At 35.2% G+C, this 21,146-nt stretch overlaps 1 protein-coding gene across 1 annotated transcript; it reads right to left on the bottom strand.

Moving 5' to 3' along the window:
* Nucleotides 1-15,907: 15,907 nt before the first annotated feature.
* LOC141710734 (putative Histone-lysine N-methyltransferase ATXR5) lies at nt 15,908-20,802 on the bottom strand. The gene is made up of 6 exons (XM_074513268.1): nt 20,350-20,802; nt 19,578-19,649; nt 17,050-17,279; nt 16,839-16,939; nt 16,545-16,757; nt 15,908-16,218 (listed from the first exon to the last, which is right to left on the bottom strand). Exons 1-6 carry the CDS (start codon nt 20,672-20,674, stop codon nt 16,059-16,061), a joined length of 1,101 nt encoding a protein of 366 aa, XP_074369369.1. The 5' UTR covers nt 20,675-20,802; the 3' UTR covers nt 15,908-16,058.
* Between the last annotated feature and the right edge of the window lie 344 nt (nt 20,803-21,146).

The following is a 21,146-nucleotide window of genomic DNA, read 5'->3' as shown; positions in this document are numbered from 1 at the left end:
AAATTCGATTCCGCAGTCTTCAACATGTTGTGGAGTTCAGGCAGGCTGACATCCAACTTATTCATGTGAAAGTTCACAACAAACTGCGAGAACGAACTCGGAAGCGATTGCAAGACCAAGTCTTGGCTCAGTTCCCCATCCATGGCAAAACCAAGTTGTCCAAGACGTTCAATCAAATTGATCATCTTAAGTACATGGTCATTCACAGATGATCCCTCAGACATCCTACACCCGAACAGCTCCTTCGATATCTCATATCGAGCTGTCCTCCCTGCCACATCATACAACTCTTGTAGATGTATGAGGATAGTGTGAGCATCCATATGCTCATGTTGCTTCTGTAGCTCAATGTTCATGGAAGCTAGCATGATGCATTGAGCAACATTTGCATCATCTATCCACTTACGATACACAACATGTTCATCATTATGTGCATCACTAGCAGGTTCAGTAGGCTTAGGTGAGTCAATCACGTATTCCAGCTTCTCGATCCTGAGAACAATTCTCAAGCTTCGAAGCCAGTCAGCATAATTAGGACCAGTCAATTTGTGAGCATCCAGTATGCTCCAGAGTGATTATGCAGAAGACATAACGTACAAAGTAAATCTGTAAATGATAAACACATAACAACACTTAGCAAATATTCGATTTCATTTCAAAACACTATATGAATCGGGTCTTTATTCATAAGTGGCTCCCACTAGTTTTCCTAATTTATTCAACCCCCTACGTGAAAAATTAAGCATTCATAATGTTAGTGGGAATAGGGATCCTACATTCCATTACACGACCCCGGCTGTAGCACGAACCGCCATGCAATGTTCAATAGGTAGACAACTCTTGTCAATTACATCTCATGTTATTCCCTAATCAAACTTTAGCCTCTTGAATAATTGAGTCTCGGCTGTGGCACGACAAACTCAATATTCTAATTCAAGTCTAACCCAACATTCCGTACAGTTAAATCAGTCCCCAAAGGCCCACGGCTGTAGCACGTACCGACCTTTAGATTCTTATTCAATGTACACATCTCTATGTTATAGACAAGTATTTCTTATTTCGAAATCAAAGCCCTCGGCTGTAGCACGAACCGACAATGATTCAAAAATAAGAATTACTTTTCTATCATGTTGGAAGGCTATGACCGACACAAGCCCGTTGTGTCATTGGCCAATTACTACTTGATATTATTTAATTTTAGAGGGATTATATTACGTTACAATCATAATCATATTATAAAGAAATTCTTCCTTTTAAATTAAATATTTCAAATCAATAATCAATAATCAGGTGATTCCCAGATCGGGTGGAGCATTGTCAAGAGGCGTCACTTAATAACCCTTTCTTACAGATAGAAATCTGTTGTTGACAGAATCATCCTTTCTCTCATATCGAAAATTCATATTCAATTACGTGTTTCATAAACACAAGAATCTCATGATTGTATTCATAATATTATTATTAAGGTTATGAAACAATTTCACTATACTAGGTTGTCTAACAAACGCCTTATGTTTATTTAAGTTCACATAAATCTATCATCGTATGATAAACTAAGCATATATCACATATATCAACATGAATAAACATCAAGGTAGGCATGTTACATCATCTAGCACATTAGTCTAAGCATTATACATCTCTATGTATCACATGAAGCATTTAAAATCAATTCAAACGATCAAAAACAGCTTTAAAACACTTCATGGAATATAAACAGTTCAAAACTTTTATATAAACTAAAATTGATCACTCCATTAGATCCGTCTCGAAAAAACGAATCCAACGATATATTGCACGCCTAAAACGGAGTTACGAAACTCCCAGAAAATCAATTTTAAAATCAATAGAGGGCTGTAACGCATTACAGGAACGCGTTACAAGCCCTGTAACGCATTCCGGTGATGCGTTACACACCTTTTAAGCCATTAAAGGGTGTAACGCATTCCGTGAATGCGCCACAGGTGTGTAACGCATTCCCGGAATGCGTTACACCCCTATTTTTTTTTTCCAGCCGCAGCCGCCTTTTCCCTCCTCGAACCGCGTGCATGTCAGACCTACATGTTCTGTGCTTTTCTTGTTTCTTCCGTGCAGCAGACACAAATAAACACAGACAACATACAGATGTTGTACAGATATATATACATACTTATAAACAATTTATATATATATGATTTATTTAATTACGAATTTTAATTAAATCAACTTCAAAAATTCATAATAAAAAATCTATACATCATAAAATTATCAAAAAAATACCCAGACGATCTACAACACTTGTAGAACCGAGATCAACATTCAAAATTATTCTGAGAAACGATTTCTCATCAGACAAAATTAATCCATGATATAACTTGTAAAAATCATAATTAATTCATACAAGCACATAAAATTCTGAAATTTTTACCACAGATCTATATGCATACAACCTATGCTCTGATACCATTGTTGGATTTTTAATGCAGCGGGGTCATGGCAAAACACTTTTACACATCTAAAATCCAAATAAAAGCATATAAATCGTGAATAAAAATTCGAGGGATCGAATCTAACCTTTTAAAATAATTCGAAGACAACGATCAGAGATCCTTAGCAGTTGCTCCTCAAGTGTGAAGCAATCCACCGGTATCCACCAAGAAAACGATGTTAAGGAGGAGGAAGGAGGTGGAGAGAATTGGGTTTTCCAAACTTTTTGGGTTTTCGGGTTTCGATGGGGTTAGAATTAAAATTAGGGTCTATAATAGTGTATTTATAGGCAAAATTTTCAGCTGAAATTTTCCCATAAATATTATTATTATTATCCCATTTATTATTCTCATTAATAATTAAAACACCTTTTAATCATTAATCCTTTTTCTAAACACTTTAGAAATAATTCTATCTCTTGATTTAATTTTCAAAAATTAAATCCTTTAATTAATAATATTAAGAACTTTTCTTAATTAATTTATAATCAATTAAATCTCATTTAATCAATTATTAAATTTGCCAATTAATTATTTATTTCATAAATAAATAATTATTAGCCATTATTAATTAATTCTTCCACCATTAAATCATTCTCTTTTTATGGTGTGACCCTGTAGGTTCAATATTAAGCCGGTAGTAGAAATAAATAATAATAAAACTATTTTATCATTATTTATATAAATTCTCTAATTTATTAAATATGATTAATTAATTAATCACATTTATTCTACATCGTGAGTGATGCTTCTCAACATATCGCGACTATCCGGATAATATGAATTCACTGCTTAGAATACCAAGAACTTGTCACTGAATAGTTACCGTACAATAAACTCCTTCTACCCTACAATGTCCCAATTAAATACAAGGCATGGATCTCGTGTCAAGCCTATCTAATTCAATCACTTGCTTACCATTTACTATGCGTAGTTCTATGCAAATTAGAAACTCCTTTCTAATTTCATTTACTCTGGCCAGAGATTCCTGAACTAGCATAAGTGGATCAGCCTTGAACATTCGCTTCCTTCACTGGAAGGGGTAGATCCTTTATTGATCATACACTATCTTCGTGTACAAATTCCTATACCCAGAAGAGCCCTAATAATTGTCCCTGGAGACTAAGAACTAAACCAAAGCATAGTTCAGTGTACACAAGATGACTATGATGACCTCAAGTCTAAGGATACTTGTACAACTATCACTAAGCGAACAACTGCTGACACGTGAGTGAACTCCATCAGTTGTTCAGCTAGGCGAGTCATGTTCAGTGAACTTATTCTATAATAAGCACCTACATACTAGCTATAGTGTCACCACACAAATGTCTATGAGAACAGACATCCTTCATAATGAAGTAAGCATAGTATGTACCGATCTTTGCGGATTATTAATTACCAGTTAGTAATCCTATGATCAGGAACTATTTAAGTTTAGAGTTATCATCTTTTTAGATCTCACTATTATGATCTCATCATAATCCATAAAAAGCTTTACTCTAAACTATGGTATATCTTATTTAAACACTTAAATAGATAAAGCCCGTAATAAAAACAAAACAAGTCTTTTATTAATATCAATGAAATCAAAATAGATTACATAAAGAGTTATTCCTAAATCCTAATACCTGATTGGACTTAGGACATATTCCTTTCAAACACATTTTAGTTTATCAAGAATACTTTCAGTAATAAAGGATCTAGTTGCTCCAGAATCCATTAATACTTTTACTTCTACTGAGTTTATAATGAGCATACCTGCTACCACATCCACATCCTGCACAGCATCTTTCATTGTCATGTTAAAGGTTCTAGCTCTGGGTTGAGCTGTTGGTGCTGGGAGAAGCGGTGGTCCAGCAATCCTAAGAACATTGGCCTTTTGAACAGGCTCCTTGCAGAAACTGGCCATATGGCCCACCTTTCCACACTTAAAACAGGTTAATTCTGGCTTCCTTGCTCCACTTGGGCACTCCGACGAATAATGCCCTTTCTGATTACACCTAAAACAGGTCACATCCAACTTGTTACATCTTCCCGGGCATCTTTTCCCACAAACTTTACACTCTTGAATCTGAGGTCTACTATCCTTTCCCGACTGTCCTGTCTTCTGAAAATGATTCTTTTGAGCTCCATTCACGGGTTTAAACTTTTGAAACTTTTGATTCTGACCTCCTCCATTCTTACCAAACTTCCCTCTAAACTTCGAACTTCCTTGTTTCTGTTCCGAGCTCTCAAACTTCCTTTTCTTACCTTCATTCTCTCTTTTTGCAGCTTCACGCTCTCCTTCCACTATCATTGCCTTCTGCACCAAGGCGGCATAGTTCTTGATCTCCAACAATACTACTTGACTCCGAATCCATGACCTAAGTCCCTGTTGGAACCTCTTGGCCTTCTTCGCCTCCGGATTCACATACTCAGGTACAAATCTAGATAACTCCGAAAATTTTACTTCATATTCTGCCACCGACATATCCTCTTGTGTAAGATCCAAAAACTTCATCTCCAGCTGATCTTGCATATAAATTGGCAAGTATTTCTCCAGAAACATCTCGGTGAACTTTACCCACAACAAATATTTTCCTTCAAGCAAAGCTTTAGAAGATTCCCACCAGAAACTTGCCTCGTCTTTAAGGTAATAACTCGCATACCGTGCTTTCTTTTCATCCTTAACTTCTGCTAACTCAAACGCTTTCTCCATTTCTCTTAACCACGACTGAGCTTTAATCGGGTCTGGAAAACCTAAGAACTCTGGGGGATGAACATATTGAAAGTGTTTGAAGTTTCCAACTTTAGGGGCTATAGGTTGTTGCAAAATCTGAGCAAGTCGGTTCATCATAGTGGATTCTTGGTTTAGTTCTTGGTCTTGGGTTTGAATTTCCTCTTCTTGGTGATCTGGTGAGTTGGTCATTTCGTACAAACCTGGTTGAGTGATTATTTGGCAATACGATAGCATGGCATTGATATACAACAACAATATTTTTCTATGAAATAACTTTTGCGGGTTTTAAGCTTTACCCAATTTTGCACATGCAATCCTATTACTATATAATTTTTCTTATCAGTTGTGTTTTCTCATGGCACAGGGTACGAGTTTTGCGAAATATTAAACACAGTTATATGGTAACATGGTAAGCAAAACAGTTTATAAAGATTTTCAAGGTTCACAACAAGATATATGATTTATTCAATAAGCCAAAGGTACATACAAGTTCTAAAGTAAGGTACAATAATATAGCAGGGTTAAACAGAGGAAAAACTGGAAAACATCCCTTATCTACCCTTAACTTCTAATCAACCGCTACGATACAAAGTTCTGAAATACATTCACAATAAAACAAATGAAAAGGGATCCCGAAATCTGACCAAGTATCCCAAGCCTACTGGAACTGAAAAGAAACAACAACAACTACGGGCTCCACCAGATATCCCGCCTGATCAACACTATCATCTAATCATCCAAGATCTCTCTCAACACAACCAACATTCAGCGAATGATCTTATGTAGCCTCCGGGCCTCAGCATCAGCATCACTAGTGGATGGTCCTTCATCCAATCTCCTCCGGGAAACCTGCTCCACCAACCGAATCTTAGCTCTCCACTCCTCCTCCACAACCAAAGTCCTCTACCTAGAGTCTCGAACTAGCCTATCCACCAAAGCTCCCAACTCAGAAAAGCGGGAGTAAACAAAGTATCGATCATGGGCTAACTTGCCACCAACAATAACAGGCACAATCTTAGGCATCTCAAACTCTGGCTCAGGGGTTGGGGTCTCTGACTCTGGCCTCAAGGGTGATATCTGCATAGGAATCTCACTACTCTCATATGGATCCTCCTCCTGATCTGAACTAACATACACAGGCTCCTCTGAAGAGGGTGGGATAGAGTCTACGGGGGTACCGGTCAAACTAATCTCTGAATCGGAATCACTACCACTACTGGGGTCCTGAGAGAAAACATAAAACAGCAACCAAGAAACAGCGTTAGGGTTAAATAAAACTTCCAACTAACTCACACCCTAACTCTAGTTACCACTTTAACCTATTCACTTTACTTAGACTATACCTAATATTCTAACTCAACTCTTTATGAGTCGAACACTCTCGCGATATAGATATATACCCAAATGGCCCTTTATCCTAACTTGTCTCAGGGACTAGATCTTGTAGCTTTGATATCAACTTGTGACGCCCTCAATCTCGGGGTTAAGAAATGATGACCCACACACCTTTAAACTAAGAATAAATAAGCATAAAGCCCGATTAAATAATAACAGGATCAAACAGGTTTAAGTTTGAGACAAGATTACAACTACCAACCAGATAACATATATTATAACCCAAAATAATATTTAATTTACACAATCAATTCCGACTTGGAACCGACAGATAATCCATTGTATTTTACAAACTTTCCAACTAAGCGCTTGCTCACACACATCCTGTACTACATGCTCTGGCATCTGAAAGCCAACAACACGGTAGGGGCCACCAGGTACGCTCTTACGAGCAGTGCGCCTAAGTCTGGCCATCCTCTTACTTAACTGTCATGGTTAGAACAGAGCAAAATATATGAGTATAAAACTCAGAAATTAACTAAATGACATTTCTATGATACAATAATCAACATTTATCCACAATTACTCTTAAGGCATTCTATTTTAAATCTCTAATTGGCAGATTTCTATCTTCGGGCTATGAAGGGGGTTATGAAGAAGTAGTTGGGCTTTCAAGAATCAAGGTTCAAGATAGGGCGAAAGCCGACATTCATCACAAATCATTAACAGGATATCAAGGATCTTTCAAGTGGAAAGCAAGAATCTATTCAACTCTGGGAATCAATTATATGATCGATAATAATATCAGAATAAGAATCAGGGTTCACAAGCTGTTTGCTAAACAATATCACAATCAACTCATTTCAAATCATTATAAACCATTTCATTTTCAAGGAAGCAATTTGCTAAAGCAATGTATTCAATATTTTTTTATAAAGTGATAGGGAACCCTTGGTTGTACTACTTTAACTTTCAAATAATAATAATAATAATACAGGTGATTAGCCCGTACTGACCTCCATCTGATCGTTAAGGTACCTAGGGCATAATTTCAGCCTTAAACTGGACTAGCCCTGCTAGTCTCTTATATGATTGGACTAGTCCCACTAGTATCTTACGTCGCAATCCAATCCATCAGGAATTTATTTGGAAAACCTCGTGTTGGAAAAGAAATATTTTACTAAGTTCATTTTATCATTACCAAGAATATGAAATCATTCAGACTCTTTCAATATCAAGAATTCAAAGGAATTGAATGAATCAAAATAATCAAATATCAATTCTATGGTCGAGATCAAATGATAATTAAAGTATGTAGGTTAGGGAATCAGAACAGTCTTAGAAATCATTACAGAATAAGGTATACAAAGGTAATATATAGGTTAATCAAAACAATACGCAAGGGAGTTCATAAGGGTTCTTATAATGTTAACAAGAATTCAAGGTATTCCAAGGAATCAATAGGTAATCAGGGTATGAATCAACATGTTTAAAATAAGGATTTAAACAATAATCAAATCAAGTCGTTACAATAACACTATCAGGGTGTTTCAAGGAACCAATAACAGGTATGGTACAAGAATCAATATCATGGTTCAAGAATCAATAACGGGTTATCACAAGTGTTGTAAAAGATCAATATTTTATCATGGTATCATCAATATCCTTTCAATACACATCTTATACAAGTAGGCAGAGTTACTTGCCTGAATTCGCTTTCCTGCTTTACAAAGGTTGAATTATTGCCACCTAGAACACCTTTCCCTTTCCTAGCCTGAATGCCTTCACGCTCCGAATCTACAATCCAAAATTAAAACCCTAATTAGATTCCCACTCGATGTTCCCGGAACGTTTAACAATTACCCTTTTATCGCAATACCCTAAGAGTATGTTTACTCGATCATATTCACATAGCACGCTTATACAATATACTCGTATACTTCAAATCAAATAGTCATCGAATCACATATTGCGACGCAACTATAACACCTATCATACAATCCTTATACCCAAACTTTATGCTTGAGTTATAATAACGGTTGTACAAACCTAATCAAAACGACTCAGTCCTTCCTTTTATTCCACATAATTCGAATCAAAACCAACAAATAAACCAAATAATTCTTAGTAATCCTACATGCATTCACTTAGTGAAATCCTAGGATCAAATCAACCTCTTTTACACCCTTAACCATTCGGCTATAACACAAAACACAATCAAAAATCAAACAATGACATGCAAGTGCCAAAATCACATTAAACTTGAGATCAAACCACCAACACTCATCCTTTTAAATCATTTTTAACTTAATTAGTTACATGCAAAGTTATAACTTAACATGCATTTTCCATTTCATTCAAAATCGAATCAAAATCATCTCTACAGTCCATTTAATCACACAAATTAAACCTAAACATGGTTGATCATTCACTTTAACACATAATTCAACTTAATTTCTTAAGAACAAGCAAGAACACTCGAAATTTCCAAGAATTAAAACATGCATGCATCACTTTGGATTCTCAAACCACAACTCAATCTATTTATTCAACAATTTCTAAAAATAATCAACAATAAACCATTTACATCAACAAAAATCAACTTAATCATTTAAAAATCAAGAAACATTAGGGTTTCAAGCAAAATAACACATGTAACTTTTGAAAATCAAGTTTTAATAATTTAGAGTTCAGTTTGTACATCATTACTCACCACCGGTTCACCGGAGTTCATCACCGGTGGCGGTGGTTTCACGGTGGTGCCCCCATTCGGGAGTTTCCAACCTTAAAAACTTTGATCACCAACCAAAAAACACAGCAACCCTCTCATGCAATACACAATCATCACATAAATTACATAAGTTACAGTCAAGCATTCGAAAAGGGCAATAACTCGGCACTCGGCTCAAAACCGAACCCAACGCGCACACACACTCGCATGCAAGCATAAACACACACATGCACAAGATTTGAAGCTGATATATGGAACACGGATGAGGATTCATGGAAGATTTCAAAGACAGAGAGAGAGAGAGAGAGAGAGAGAGAGGGGGGGGGGCAATATACCGAGAGAAAGAAAGAGAGAGAGAGCTTCGAGAATGAGAGAGAGAAAGAGATGAGAGAAAGTGAGAGAAGAGCGAGAGTGGCGGGTGGAGAAAGAAAAAAAGGGGGGTAGAAGGTGGTATTATATAATGAAAAAGCAGGGGCATTTTAGTAATTAACAAATCCTTCTTTTCTATATTCTCCTTTTTCTTTTGTTCTAAACTCAAAAATGAATTTAAATATTAAGTAGCTCTCTCATTAAGGATGAAAATGTCACGAATAACAATTTTAGAATAAAGATCTCGAAATTAGATTTTTAGCCATATTTTTAAAATAATTTTTCAGCGAACGGTTGATTTATTACGGATTTTATAAGATTATGCTGAAAATAGCATTTTAACTCTATAAAATCATTTTAGAATACACCGATCATGAAATAAATCCATCTATCATTTTTGTAAAGTCTCTAGGACTATTTCGAAGATAACAAAACAAATTTCACGCATTACACATACTCGGATAATTTTATAAAAATATATAAAGGTTCAATAAACCTTATTTTAAATCAAATAAATCCCTTAAAATCATTTAAAAATAACCAGAGCACATAATCAAGCGTATTTTCAAACAATAGCACGTATTCACATATCACGACTCATATCATACACATTTGATCGTCAGAATTCCCCTTTTAAATTAATAACCACTTTTTGCGTAACGGGTCGCGTCATGTCTGACGGCCCGACGCTGAGCGTTTTCAATTACGCTTCTCAATCATTCTCTTTATATCAACTAACACATCACTGTGATATAATACTCACTTACACATTCCTATTTCACAGAATAACACATAGTTCATATTTAAATACCTTAATCTCTTTTTAAGACGGGTTCCGTTCTACCTGACGGCCCGACAACACAGCTTATTCCCCTAAACTGACTCATCAAACTGGAATGTGTCATTTTATGTTCCCAGTTACTAATATACAATAAAGACAATTAACCAACAAAATCATTTAATCTATTATTTAATCACGTAATTTATAATTACAACACAGAATTATACTTTATTCACTTAATTACGTCGCGAAATTCTCGGTACTATATTATTTGAAACGGAGAATGCTAGCTATGGGTTTTTTTCTCGTTGAATAAAGTTGGTGATGATGTGTGTGTCCACGGTCTCTTATGAGTTTTGCTTTAATGGTGTGAGTATTGGTCCTATAACTCCGTCGCGGGGATAAGGCAGGGAGACCCTCTCTCCCCTTACCTTTTTCTTTTCTGTGTTGAGGGCCTTTCTCTTTCCCTGTCTAAGGCTGTGTCTGATGAGAGTATTCATGGTATAAAAGTAAGTACTTCAGCTCCTATTATTTCTCATCTATTATTCGTGGATGACTCATTCTTATTTTTCCGGGCTTGTAATCATGAGGCTCAAACTGTTCAATCTATTCTTGATGATTATGCAAATCACTCAGGATAATCCATAAACTAAACAAGTCAAATGTGAAGTTGGACAATCAAACCGCGATTTCTTCAATCTTAGGTGTTACCAATGATCTGCAAAGCAGTAAGTATCTAGGGTTGCCGTCTTCAATCTTAGGTGTTACCAATGATCTGCAAAGCAGTGAGTATCTAGGGTTGCCGTCTTTGGTAGGCAGATCAAAGAAAAGAGTATTTGGTTTTGTTAAGGAGAGATTAAGGAGAGAGCTTCGAGAATGAGAGAGAGAAAGAGATGAGAGAAAGTGAGAGAAGAGCGAGAGTGGCGGGTGGAGAAAGAAAAAAAGGGGGGTAGAAGGTGGTATTATATAATGAAAAAGCAGGGGCATTTTAGTAATTAACAAATCCTTCTTTTCTATATTCTCCTTTTTCTTTTGTTCTAAACTCAAAAATGAATTTAAATATTAAGTAGCTCTCTCATTAAGGATGAAAATGTCACGAATAACAATTTTAGAATAAAGATCTCGAAATTAGATTTTTAGCCATATTTTTAAAATAATTTTTCAGCGAACGGTTGATTTATTACGGATTTTATAAGATTATGCTGAAAATAGCATTTTAACTCTATAAAATCATTTTAGAATACACCGATCATGAAATAAATCCATCTATCATTTTTGTAAAGTCTCTAGGACTATTTCGAAGATAACAAAACAAATTTCACGCATTACACATACTCGGATAATTTTATAAAAATATATAAAGGTTCAATAAACCTTATTTTAAATCAAATAAATCCCTTAAAATCATTTAAAAATAACCAGAGCACATAATCAAGCGTATTTTCAAACAATAGCACGTATTCACATATCACGACTCATATCATACACATTTGATCGTCAGAATTCCCCTTTTAAATTAATAACCACTTTTTGCGTAACGGGTCGCGTCATGTCTGACGGCCCGACGCTGAGCGTTTTCAATTACGCTTCTCAATCATTCTCTTTATATCAACTAACACATCACTGTGATATAATACTCACTTACACATTCCTATTTCACAGAATAACACATAGTTCATATTTAAATACCTTAATCTCTTTTTAAGACGGGTTCCGTTCTACCTGACGGCCCGACAACACAGCTTATTCCCCTAAACTGACTCATCAAACTGGAATGTGTCATTTTATGTTCCCAGTTACTAATATACAATAAAGACAATTAACCAACAAAATCATTTAATCTATTATTTAATCACGTAATTTATAATTACAACACAGAATTATACTTTATTCACTTAATTACGTCGCGAAATTCTCGGTACTATATTATTTGAAACGGAGAATGCTAGCTATGGGTTTTTTTCTCGTTGAATAAAGTTGGTGATGATGTGTGTGTCCACGGTCTCTTATGAGTTTTGCTTTAATGGTGTGAGTATTGGTCCTATAACTCCGTCGCGGGGATAAGGCAGGGAGACCCTCTCTCCCCTTACCTTTTTCTTTTCTGTGTTGAGGGCCTTTCTCTTTCCCTGTCTAAGGCTGTGTCTGATGAGAGTATTCATGGTATAAAAGTAAGTACTTCAGCTCCTATTATTTCTCATCTATTATTCGTGGATGACTCATTCTTATTTTTCCGGGCTTGTAATCATGAGGCTCAAACTGTTCAATCTATTCTTGATGATTATGCAAATCACTCAGGATAATCCATAAACTAAACAAGTCAAATGTGAAGTTGGACAATCAAACCGCGATTTCTTCAATCTTAGGTGTTACCAATGATCTGCAAAGCAGTAAGTATCTAGGGTTGCCGTCTTCAATCTTAGGTGTTACCAATGATCTGCAAAGCAGTGAGTATCTAGGGTTGCCGTCTTTGGTAGGCAGATCAAAGAAAAGAGTATTTGGTTTTGTTAAGGAGAGATTGTGGAAGAGGTTGCAAGGTTGGAAAGCCAAGAAAATCTCTCGTGCCGGGAACACGGTCTTGATAAAAAATGTTGCAACAACCATTCCCTCGTATTGTATGTCCTGTTTTCTCCTGCCACGATCAATGTGTAACGAGATGGAGGTGATGATGAATAAGTACTGGTGGCAGTCGGGGTCTTCTGTTAGGAAAGGAATTAACTGGATTAAATGGAGCGGATTGTGTATGTTTAAGTGTCATGGTGGCCTTGCTTTTCGAGACCTCTATGGTTACAATATAGCTCTCATGGCCAAGCACGTCTGGAATTTTGTTTATTCTCCTCAATCAATGGTGTCAAGGTTCTATAAGTCTAAATATTTTCCGAATACCCGCATCCTTCAATTAAAAGTAAGTCCAGGGTCCAGTTTCATTTGGCAAGGAATCATTAAAGCCAGGAATGAAATTTTGAAAGGTTACAGGTGGATATTGGGTGATGGTAGTTCAATTAACTGTACTAAAGATCCCTGGCTAATTGGAAAAGTGGATTTCATGGTAGATCAATCCCGCATGTACGCTGACAATACTCTGGTGGTGTCTCAATTATTCCTTCAGGGTGAAAGAAAGTGGGATGTTCATAAGGTGTTAAGCAGTTTTTCTAGCACTGATGCAAATTTGATCTTGGCAATGCGTATTTCAGATTTGCCTTATGTGGATCGATTAGCTTGAGCTCATTCAACTAATGAAAAATACTCGGTCAAGTCGGGTTACCAACTATGGCATAATCAGCATGTAGGATATAGTTATGTAGTGCAGTCGAGTGGTTGGCATAGACTTTGGAAATTAGATCTTCCTCATAACATCAACTTGTTTCTCTGGCGTTTTTGCAGGAATAACATTCCTGTAAGAAGTAGACTGAGCTCCAAAGGAGTTCACAATCCTGTTGATTGTCTGATGTGTACCTCTGCTGTTGAAGATCTTCGTCAATTATTCTTCCAATGTCCGTTTGCTTTGGCATATTGGAGTTCCTATGGTGCTGTGTATATTTTGTCGACAGAGGATTCTGCTCCAGGGTGGTTATTATTCAAGTTGGATTTATGCCCTACAAAAGAGGCTTTGTTAATTGCCACTATTCTATGGGGAATTTGGTTCTTCCGCAACAAAGAGGTTCGAGAAAATAAGGTAGTCACAGCAGATGTAGCAATGTCTTGGAGTGCTAAAACTATCTCTGATTGGAAGGAAGCAAGAGACAAACGCCCAGCTCAATTAGTAAGTAAGTCGCATGTGATAATTTCTTCCACTATTAAATAGAAGAAGCCAGATTATGAGGTTTTTAAACTGAATGTTGATGTTCCGATAAAGCGGGGAGATATTTTTTTCTCGATGGGTATGGTACTCCATGATCACTCTGGTACATTAGTACTTGGTAAAACAATCTGCAAACGTATGGTTTCTTCTGTTTTTGAAGCTGAGGCATTGACGATTTTTGAAGGTCTTCAGTGGTTGATCTACATGTCGTTAGACAAAGTGGTCATTGAATCGGATTCATTTCTCTCGATCAAAGCTCTGCGAAATTCGCAGGAGACTTGCCGGAGGTAGGTAATATTTTGAGTGCATGTCGCTCTATCCTGGATACTAAGCCAAAGTTCTCTATTTCTGTTATTAAAAGACAAGCGAATAGGGTCGCTCATATAGCAGCTAGAATTTCATGTTCTCTAAATTGTCAAAACGTGTTTTTCGACTTCTCCAAGTCTGTTGTTGGAGCTTCTCTTGTATGAAATTTCTTATTAATGAAATTTTTCCTTATTCAAAAAAAAAGACAAGATGAGGGTGTATTTAAACTAATTTTAATTTTAAGTTTATGTTTTGCTTTCTAATATAATAACTCGTCAAATTTGTAATTATTAGGCGCTAAGTGCTCATAAACAAATATATTAGGCATAAAATTATAACATTCTACACGATTTAAATTTAAATGTTATATGTTTTTTTATGTTGCGATGAGTATGATATTTCTATTGCATAATATTATGTAATAAATAAATTAATCATAAATATAATGTGAAAAATAGTGATAACAGTTTGATCATATGTTAGATAATTTGCAAATAATGAAATAAATTATATGTATAAATATGTAGTGTGTGCCTAAAAATATAGGTTGTCTATAATAATAAATACAATTTGTTTTCTTATAAATAAAAGTTATTACTCAAGTGTTCAACTATTAGCTAGAACAGACATTTACTAGTTCATAGGTTTAATTTACTAAAGTCTATTCAACATTCATTAATATTAAATTTAAATTCAATAAGTAAATAATTTCACTGGTATTATAACAATAAAAAAAAGAGCAGCAATTTTTTTTTAAAGTATAGAAGGTCGACCAGCTTTTTGGCAAAAAGACAATGTTTATGTATGTGACAATACCAAACTAGGCTTATTCAGATGATGTACCACCCTCAGCCACCCAGAGCATTCAAAATTTCGATTTCATACTGATTACTGAGGATGGTTAAGAGTTCTTAGAATCCTTGATGCCAAAATAATTTAGAAGATATACAAATGTAGACCATTTGCCATCAATAAAATTATGCATGCTAAAGATCTCTCCAGAAACGATCATATTCCAGCCTGTAGCTGATATGAGGCATTGATCTGTGATAGTGGAAAGTATTTCATATGTGATGGTATTGGTGGTCGGTGGAAGGAGAAATTTTATGGTAGCAATATATTATATCATCCAAAGATGCAGCAAGAACAAATAATATTTTCGAGACTGAAGGAGGAATTTACTGTGAACTGATCCGCCTTGGATTTGAGAAACATAAACATAACGACCGTTCTACCAACATTATAAAAAGCAATGCAAGAAAGATTGTGATCCGATACTAATCTCTGAAACAAGTCTGACTAATTTTTAAATAAAAAGGTAGCTACATTGTTAGCCGCTGTATCTGTGCTCCATTCTCTCATGCCCTTCTCATTGGCCCCAAGATTTTACACGGCTCCTATATAGAGAACATTAACATTTAAATTATATAACAACTAACAACAGTACAACCTATGAGATTGGTCCAGAACAGCAAATTAAAAATACAAAAGATCTGAAATCTATGACAGATCCTTCAAATTTGTAAAAAAAAACTAGTATAAAAACTAAGCTCTTAGACAAAATGTTGTGTTGGATATGCATTCTCATATCCATTATAATTATAATATAGCCGCTCTCCCTTTGCTATATTACGACTTGCAACTAGGAAGACATGACATTCCCCCTTAACGCTGTACCTCACACATTTGAGGTTCTGCTTCTTCTTACCGTCCCTGCATTAATATTGTACTAGTCAATATCAAGGCACCTATGATACCATAATTATATATGAGAAAAAGGATCAATTACAAGAAAAAACAATTATTTTTATTCTCAATTCAGAAATTCAGCAACTTTTTCGTCGACTGGAACCATCACACTTTAAAAAAAAACAACTACATTTGAAACAGATGTTGATGGATCTACATTAAATACTAATGACATGTATGTTACGAATGGAACATAAAAATGAAGCCACTCAAGTGCGTGATTAAGCTGACGAGAACATAATACGATTTCAAATCACACGTATGAAATTGTATAAAGAAAACATGCTTACTCTGTATGGTTGTTAATGCCATTGATAAAGCGAGTTATATTTCCACGCTTATCAGGGCAGATAACCAGACTTTTTAATGGATCCGAGGCCAGAAGAAGGGTCATCATACTATCACTATCATCATCCGCCCGATTCCTAATGTAATCCACATCTCCAGTATACTCCGCGATAAAAGTCATATGCTTAATGGGAGCATCGACTTCAACTGTATACCTGGAATATAAAGACCACACATTTAACATTTATTCTGCACAGTTAGTATCACCCAAGTGATCTGTCCAAAATGTTTTATACCCTTCGAGTGGATCAAAGACAACTCTAAGAGGAGGATATTCCCCTCTTTCGGCCATTGCTTTGCATTTCTCCAAGGTGCGGATGTCTTCCTTGGACATAACCTAACAAAATAAGAAATATAAGAGAATCAAGATGCATTCATGAAGATGTTACAAGGGAAAAAAAAGTGAATTACTTAAGAAGTTGATATTTCAAATCTATGCACCTATACCTGCATGCCACCACTTTCAAAGTTAGACTGATTAGCAGATTTAGGGGCCATGCCCGGAAAGTATGTCAGATCATTACTAAACTCCAACTTCAAATTTATTAGAGCAGAAGCAAGAGATTCCATTTGTTTCGACCGACGATCATGATCTTCTGTTGGAATATATGGCAATAGTTTTCTCGATTTCTTCTGCAACACTAGTGGACGAGAACGTTTGCGCTGTCTTCTAGCAACTGGAATAAATTTGGGAAAGGAAAAGGGCCAGTGAGAAGACAAGTTTGACACTAAAATTGAACCTGGTGCAGCTGAAAGCTATTTCAGATGCTTAAGCATTGACCATTTTTGAAAGACCCAAATGAAAGATAATATTGGCATTCATTTTAACAGGAATGGTAGACTGAGTAAATCTGTGGTAAGTCCTGGAAACAAAGCAAGTTGTCATACCGGCGATGCACGTGGAAGCTTTTGACTGATAACAGATATCCATTCAAAAAAATATCAGGAACAAAAACAGGTGTAACATCAAATCCTTACTTTACGCATTTGACTCTGACTTTCAGCCAGTGAATAATGCAAGAACAAGAATAGATTAAGAAACATTAATATAACTATAACAATAGATAAATAAAATAAATAAGTGATAAGAACAACAACAACAACGTCTAAATAAAGATATTTTTCAAGAAATTTCTTATGTATAATATAAAAGCATGTATTTTGATGACATCACTTGATTCTACGTATCAAACTTAATTCAAGTTGCGAAAGAGAATAAATACGCAATTGTGTTTCACTTTATGACCAAAAGAGGTGTGGAAAGGCAATCCGTATATAACATTGGTTCCACTTTATTATGTTAGAACCTCAGCTTACTGAAAAAACTCAGTGAGACATAGACTCCTAGAATAGATATTACATTAAAACTCACTTTAAACTCTTGCAATTTCCTTAAGTAGTTAAATTTTTTTCTTTAAGGTATGTTTAACTCTTGACCTGTCTTTGCAGGCCAGGAAAGAAATCCGGGAGCAATCCATATTATTAAAGATTATATACCGACTTCGATTTTCCATATAGATAGACCTATTACGGAGGGAAGACCACAATCCTAAGAATGTGAAAGGAGGTCCAACAATGGTGATTTCATTTTGAATTCATTTTTGTGCATATCTAGTGGTTTGTGATTTAGATGCTTTAGTGCTTGAAAACATCTAAAAACAATCAACATTTTGAAACTAGAAGACCACTTTGTTAGTTTCATAGGTGCTTAGTAATTTGACTATAAATTTCAGCTGCATTTTAATTCGAGGTGGATAAAAGAAGAAAGAAAAAGAATTTAAGCAATGACTTCTTTTAGTGAAAAAGAAAAACTGACTGCTGCCACGTACAAGAAGTTTCACCAAAAAACTGTAGAAACCAAGCATAGTAGTTGCGAGATCATCCCATTGTAGTTTGTCATGCCTCATTTATATCTTACTTGTTCAGAAAATTGGAGGGATTTAATATAGCAGCAACGGAATCTTTGCACACAGTAGCAATTTGTGCATGATCTCAAAAGATGATAATAAGCGAAAAGCTTGAGAGTGCAATAGTTGCCAAGTTACTAAATAAGATTGCAATGACAAAGGATAAGATTTAAGGGAACAAGTAATCCTTCTTTTTCAACTCACATTGTACTCCAACTTCACTATATTAAGTACATACAGATATCGTGTCCTCATCGCTGAGTCCATAATTCCTATATTAGATTTAGGTTATAATGAGAAATATTAAGAATAATCTTGCTTGAAGCCAAGCCAAAGGCAATGAGCTCCAAGTCAGTAGCAACCAGCAGAACAACCGACAAGTATCTGCCTAGGCTCTCAACTAGCTGTCCAACAGTTGATAGTTGAGTATAATAAATTATAGTAATTATCCCTTTCTCTCTCGATATATATGTATATCAGTCATATTCTTAAATAAACTTATAACTAACCTTAACCGCAACAATACAATTTAGCAAGTCGTCATAAAAAAAACCAGAGTAGCACACTAATTTCCACGACAAAGTAATAACTTATGACATATTAGAACATATTTTCTGCAACATTGTGATTCGACCATATCAGTCAATGACTGGACGACTAATTAGTCAAGAACAGGACACATTTGCGCAATGCGCGATATGTGCCTAGTTAAAGTTTAAGACAAAAATAGCAATATGCAAATTATGCATAGTTTTATACGAGCAGCAGATATGCAGACAAGCATCACAAAGACACTAACTGTAAGAACATACTAAACAATGTCAATAATATGGTAATGAGCGACACACACATATATATAGTCATACAATAAACAATGTTAACAATCTGCTGAACCAAGTCAATAATATGGGAATGAGTATATATGCATACATACATCAATTAACAAGTTAACAACTTGATAAACAAAGTCAATAATATGGTAACTAGAAACACATGCATACATACAATAAATGTTCACAATGTCGATCATGATTAGAAGATAGTAGATTAAAAGAATGAAAAAATCACCTTCAGGTGAAATACACTTCATTGCAGATTTCCGGATCCGGAAAAAATCCATAATCTTCCTCTGTGTAAATTCTGCAAGAAAAATTAAACAAAATCAATCACACAATATACAACATAATTAAGTTCAGGGGGGGCGCACAGACACACAATTGCAGACTGTGCCAAATCAAACAAACACATTTCTACACTGTCCCCCCCCCCAAATAAATCACTATGAATAATACAATAGCTCATGTACCTGAACTGAATTTAAAAATATTACATACAATTCAATGGATTTCACACATGCAAGTGGGATAAACATTTACACTACCTTAACCTCAGTTGAGTTCAAATAATTTTCATACACATATGCATCTAATGTAGTAGATTGTGAGAAATTAAACAAAATTATGATCTGCACCTTCATTTATTTCAAGAATTTCAGACACGCCTATACATATATAGACCTGTGCTCAAATTAGACATCGCTATAAAACATCATTTTTAGCTTGTACAACACAAGCTGGTTCTGGTCTAAACAAGACTCAGTTCCAACTCATGAATTCATAGAAAAAATTGCAGGTTGGGCCAAATTAAACAAAGAAATTGTCTACATCAATCTCAATCCAAAAAATTTCACAAACATATAGAAAAATTACACCTTGTAACAAATCAAACACACACATTATATGCACCAAAGCTGAATTCAAAGAATTTGAAACACGAATAAAATTTTATTACACAACAAAAAATGCAATTTTATTACAAGATTATAAGGATCGGGACATACTTTGGATAGGAGTAGGGTGATGATCATGACATTTATTACAGTACCATGATCCAATAGGAACTCTGACAACAACAGGTCTCAAACACATCATATGAAAGCCATTGTCACAACCATCACACAACAATATTTCCTCGTCTTTCTCACCAGACCCACAAATGCTGCACATGAGTTTACTATAATCATCACGTGGTATCGCAACTCTTTTCGCCCTCTTCATTACATCTTTCAGTGTCCTAAATTTTTTCTTCTTAGACTGGCCCTCTTTAGGTCGGAACGCCGGCAGGTGGTGGGACCGGGATTGTTGTGTTGAGTTGAAGGGAGCCATTGTCTGAATGTGAATTACATGGGAATATTGGGGTGAAACGAAACTCTGTGTGTGTTTCAAGTGAGATTTGTGTGTTTTGTTGTTGGGAGAGGGCCGAACAAGGGGTGCTGTTGAGTATAGGGAGCTGACCTGTAATTTTTCGGGGTCCGATGCTTCTGTTTATTTCTAGATAAATATAATTTCTATATTTTTTCTCTAGAATAAATTTTGAATGTTCATGATGAAAAGTATAAATTATACACTTGTTACAATTAATTGTTTTAAATTGTATAATCTATTGTCCATTTTTGAGATAATTTTAAATATTTAATATTATTATATTAATTTTAAGAATTTTTTAATATTATCTTTCTATTTTTAATTTTTTTTAAATGATGTCATTTCGAATTTGACGCGTTATTCTTATTATTTTGAATTATCATATCATACTCTGCCGTTACCCTAATATTAAACGAATTTCGAATTATTAAAG

Source organism: Apium graveolens, chromosome 3 (assembly GCF_009905375.1).
Source record: "Apium graveolens cultivar Ventura chromosome 3, ASM990537v1, whole genome shotgun sequence".
NCBI lineage: Eukaryota > Viridiplantae > Streptophyta > Magnoliopsida > Apiales > Apiaceae > Apium > Apium graveolens.
The sequence above is the reverse complement of the archived record's forward strand: the minus strand, read 5'-3'. Positions and strand labels throughout refer to the sequence as shown.

Bases quoted from the DNA above. Each gene is read 5' to 3' on its own strand.
- LOC141710734 (XM_074513268.1), bottom strand. From the start codon at position 20,674: ATGGCTCCCTTCAACTCAACACAACAATCCCGGTCCCACCACCTGCCG. The intron at 16,940-17,049 runs GTATAGGTGCAT...TTATTTTGTTAG, and splicing joins TTGAAAGTGGTGGCATGCAG to GTTATGTCCAAGGAAGACAT. The intron at 16,758-16,838 runs GTATAAAACATT...TTTATATTCCAG, and splicing joins GTCTTTGATCCACTCGAAGG to GTATACAGTTGAAGTCGATG.